Source organism: Clarias gariepinus, chromosome 7, assembly GCF_024256425.1.
Source record: "Clarias gariepinus isolate MV-2021 ecotype Netherlands chromosome 7, CGAR_prim_01v2, whole genome shotgun sequence".
NCBI classification, from domain to species: Eukaryota; Metazoa; Chordata; class Actinopteri; order Siluriformes; family Clariidae; genus Clarias; species Clarias gariepinus.
In genome coordinates, this window is record NC_071106.1 from 6,830,478 (window position 1) to 6,834,664 (window position 4,187).

Genomic DNA, 4,187 nt, shown 5'->3' on the forward strand with positions numbered 1-4,187 from the left:
TTACATTTTCCCCATGAGTTGTTTTTTAGTGTTCTTCTCAGGTTTGAGTATTATTATGTAACACTTTGGAAAAAATATACAGAATAGCAAGCCAAAGCTTGATGCTAAAATTGCAAATATCTCCACAGCTACAGTGAATTTTCCAGGAGAGCTGACATAAGCTGGAATAAATGTGATCCAAACTGCACAAAATATGAGCATGCTGAATGTGATAAACTTGGCTTCATTAAAATTATCAGGCAACTTCCGTGCCAGGAAAGCCAAAACAAAGCATAAAATAGCCAAAAACCCTATATAGCCCAGCACAGCCCAGAAACCAATAGGTGAGCCCACATTACATTCTAAAATTATCTTTTCCTTGTAGCTCTTTAGGTTTTTAAAGGGGAAAGGAGGAGATACTGTCAACCAAAGCACACAAATTAATACTTGTATAAGAGTAAAAGTTATAACACTAAGCCTTTGCTGTGGAGGCCCAAACCATTTCATGACATTACTGCCTGGAAGTGTAGCCCTGAAAGCCATTAACACCACTATTGTTTTCCCCAGTACACAGGAGATGCAAAGAACGAAGGTGATCCCAAATGCTGTCTGTTGCAGCATACAGGACCAACTAGAGGGTTGACCAATAAAAGTCAGTGAACAAAGGAAACACAGAGTCAGAGAGAAGAGCAGCAAGAAGCTCAGCTCAGAGTTGTTAGCCTTGACTATGGGTGTATTTTTATGTCTAAATAATATGATTGTGATTACCGTTGTCATAAATGCACCAAAAATAGAAACAGATGTCAGCAAAATTCCCATAGTTTCCTGATAGGACAAGTATTCAATTTCCTTTTTAATACATTGATCTCTTTGATGATTCGACCAGTATTCTGGATAACATTGATTACATTCAATGGAATCTGTCACAAGGAAAAAATATATGACAAAAAGTAGGTTTAGAAACATGCTGCAGTAATCGGCTGCATGAAATAATACAAATACAATTCTATAAAGAAGACTGTCACAAATATACATTCTATTTGCCTTATTTGTAAACAACAAAACATATTGTACACAATGTAGATTTTTTGTGATCGAGCATATCTGTTAGAACATTCACAGCAGAAATGATTTTGTAGTTTGTTTGCCTTTTTATAAGTCTTAATAATAATAATAATAATAATAATAATAATAATATTATTAATAATAATAATAATAATAATAATAATAATAATAATAATACATTTTATGTATAATGCACTTTATATTTGAAGCAAATCTTAAAGTGCTACAATAAAAAGATAAGTTTTAAGACCAGATTTAAAAGCATCAACAGTCTGTGGCGGCCTCAGATACTCAGGGAGAGCATTCCCTAGTATGAAGCTTAGTCTTAAGAGTTTTCAAAAGATGTACCTTACCTGTCAAATTACTGATCTCTCCTTCAGCACATGGTATGCAGTCAAAACAACAGATAGGTTTTCCTTTTTGTACAGCTTTCCTTGTGCCAGGAGGACAGCTCTCACTGCAGATTGATTTTGGCACCTGTGATTGAGAATGGCATTTAGGTTATTCTGTATTTTATTTCAGTGCTTTTATGTATTAATAATATTTATTGAGGCAAATGCACTGCCTTCACCTTGTTGGTATTTTGTGCCCATGAAATAGAGGTCATATTTACTGATAATCGATGATGACCAGTTATGGATGAGTCATAAAATCCAACAGTAACTAATTTAAGTTCTTTATTCACCTGCCAGTTAATTATGTCATACTTTGCTGCAGGGTCACCATATTTATCAAAAAACACTTCTTCACCTTCCTTGGTTTTAAAATGAACTCTTTTAAGATTTTCTAGGAACTGAAAAAATTGAAATAACTATTTTATATTAAAAGTACAGTATTGCAAGTATATTCTTACTTAAAGAGTAGCATTTGAATACTTGATTTAGGTAAAATGATAACATTGTGTTTGAGATGCACTATAAACTCACTGTGAAAGGATCAGGCTGCTTCTTTGTAGGACAGATTTGTTTGCAACCAAGAAGTTCATGCAATGTATGAGCAACAGCATATACTGCTTTATACACATTACTAAAAATAGGCATCAGAGACATGTCAGTGAAGGTGTTTTCCATCTCAGAGAGTTTCTCATCACCCGTACACAGCTGGAAGCCACTGGAGTCATTTTGCATTTCATATTTACACTTAAACAATGCTTCCCAAAATTTAGTAAAAATGGGCCTACTAACAGATTTCAGAGGTTTTATATTTAGAATGAAATCCTTTAGACCTGCCACTGTCGTTTTAGGGATAGCTAGTCCTATGGCTCCTTGAAGTATATGATGAGTATCTTTTGTGGGTAGTTCTGAATCAGAGATCCAACCCTCAGTTCCCACCCACTGGTATCCAGTGATGTTGTAATAAAAAAAGTCATGCAGCAAGATTTCCAAGTCCCCATGAGCAAGAAATGCCACTATCACTCGAGCAGTGGAGCTTTTGATTTGCTGTATGATTTTCAGAACTTTTTCATTTGAGTAAGTTTTAAAATATGGAAGGGAATATTCTAAACAGATGCCCATCTGTGTTGCTGCTTCAGTGAATGCAGCCATTCCATTGTTTCCATAGTCATCATCTCTTCTTATTGCTCCAACCCAGGTCCAGCCAAAGTGTTTGACCATCTCTGCCAAAGCTCTTGACTGGTGCAAGTCACTAGGAATAGTGCGCAAAAATGAGGGATATTTCCTTTTGTCACTGAGACATTCACAGGTAGAGTAATGACTGATCTAAAATTATATTTACAAAAAACACAGGGATTATGATTAATAATATTTGTATGCCTTAAAATTATGCCCATTTCATGGCACAAAATATCTCAATAATTGTACCAGGTGTTTTAACATTTTTATTTTTAAACTGATTGTTTATTATTATTTATTACTACTATTTTTATTATTACAGTTTTTTACATTTAAAAAATATATAGCAAAAATCTTACTATGGGAATGCTTAAAGGTCCTATACTTTTTGCAATAGCCATGGACACTGAAGAGTATGTCTCGCCGATTATTGCTTGCACCTCTGCTGGCTTTGTACAGATCTCATCCATAACAGAGTTCTCATTTCCATTAACAAGTGCCATAGATACTTTTGCTCCCAATGTTGGTGAACTACAGGTGTCATAGATCTTGTAACCCAATGATATTGCAGGAAGTAAAGACGAACTGTTGTTAATCTCTTCAATTGCAAAGATCAAGGATTGTGAATACTGAAAGGCTCTGAAATCAAGACTTTATACATAAAAAGATAAATTAATAAATTAATAAATTAATCTAAAGAAAATTAGAATACTGTTTTTAAAATGAGACATGAACACATGCACCACTATCTCAATTCTAATTATATAATGCTGTTATATATTATAGATGAACTGTGTCAGACCTCACATCATAAAGTTCTTACCTCACACACTTCATTTGTTGTGGCATTACCAAATAAGACAAGTCTGTGGTCTCCCAATTACTATGAAAAGGGAAAGCCCCTCCAATTATGATATCGCCATCCTTCCATATCTGTGGATATGCAGGATCTCCTTGCAGTATACAGGTTGTCCCATTACCTCTGGAAAAATTGATTATGGACATTACCATGTGTAAAAATGTAAAGAGTAAAGGCTCCATTTACCTATTTAGATATATAATCGTGATGTGAATTATGGCTGCTAGGGCTGTTGTCTTAGCGTGTTAAATCAGAATGTTTTGTGGGATTTATAGAAATGGGAAAAAAAATCTCTATAGAAACATTACACTGGTGGGACCAGAGAGGTGTGACTAAATAACTAGGCTGCTTTTTTAGCTCTTTTTTTTTTGGTCACCTCAAGATAATTATTAATTTATTCTTTGTCTTTTGTTGTTTATGTTTGTTTATTTCCTAATAACTATTTTTGAGATATCTCTGGATGTTGATCATTATCTCGTGCCTGTTTTGATGGCCATTTAAATTTGAAAAAAAAAAATAATAATCTCCTCTTATTAACTACTTCTCCCAATACCCAATTGCTTAAATAATAAATGTGAATGAGCTATTGACTGCTTTCTATCTCCAATGCTTCCAGCATTTAATGGGTTTAGAATTTTTCCTCTGGTGAATTTTAAATTAAATACATGGACACATCTTAAAATTCCATGGTGTTTCTTTATTTTTTTATTTTT

The 4,187-nt window shown here is 33.9% G+C and overlaps 1 protein-coding gene across 1 annotated transcript; it reads right to left on the reverse strand.

Annotated features, from left to right (window-relative positions):
• On the reverse strand, window positions 1–2,164 carry LOC128528191 (extracellular calcium-sensing receptor-like). Its single transcript, XM_053500947.1, has 3 exons — window positions 2,141–2,164; window positions 1,398–1,521; window positions 1–869 (listed from the first exon to the last, which is right to left on the reverse strand). The coding sequence occupies exons 1-3, from the start codon at window positions 2,162–2,164 to the stop codon at window positions 1–3; spliced, it is 1,017 nt and encodes a 338-aa protein (XP_053356922.1).
• Window positions 2,165–4,187: the final 2,023 nt, after the last annotated feature.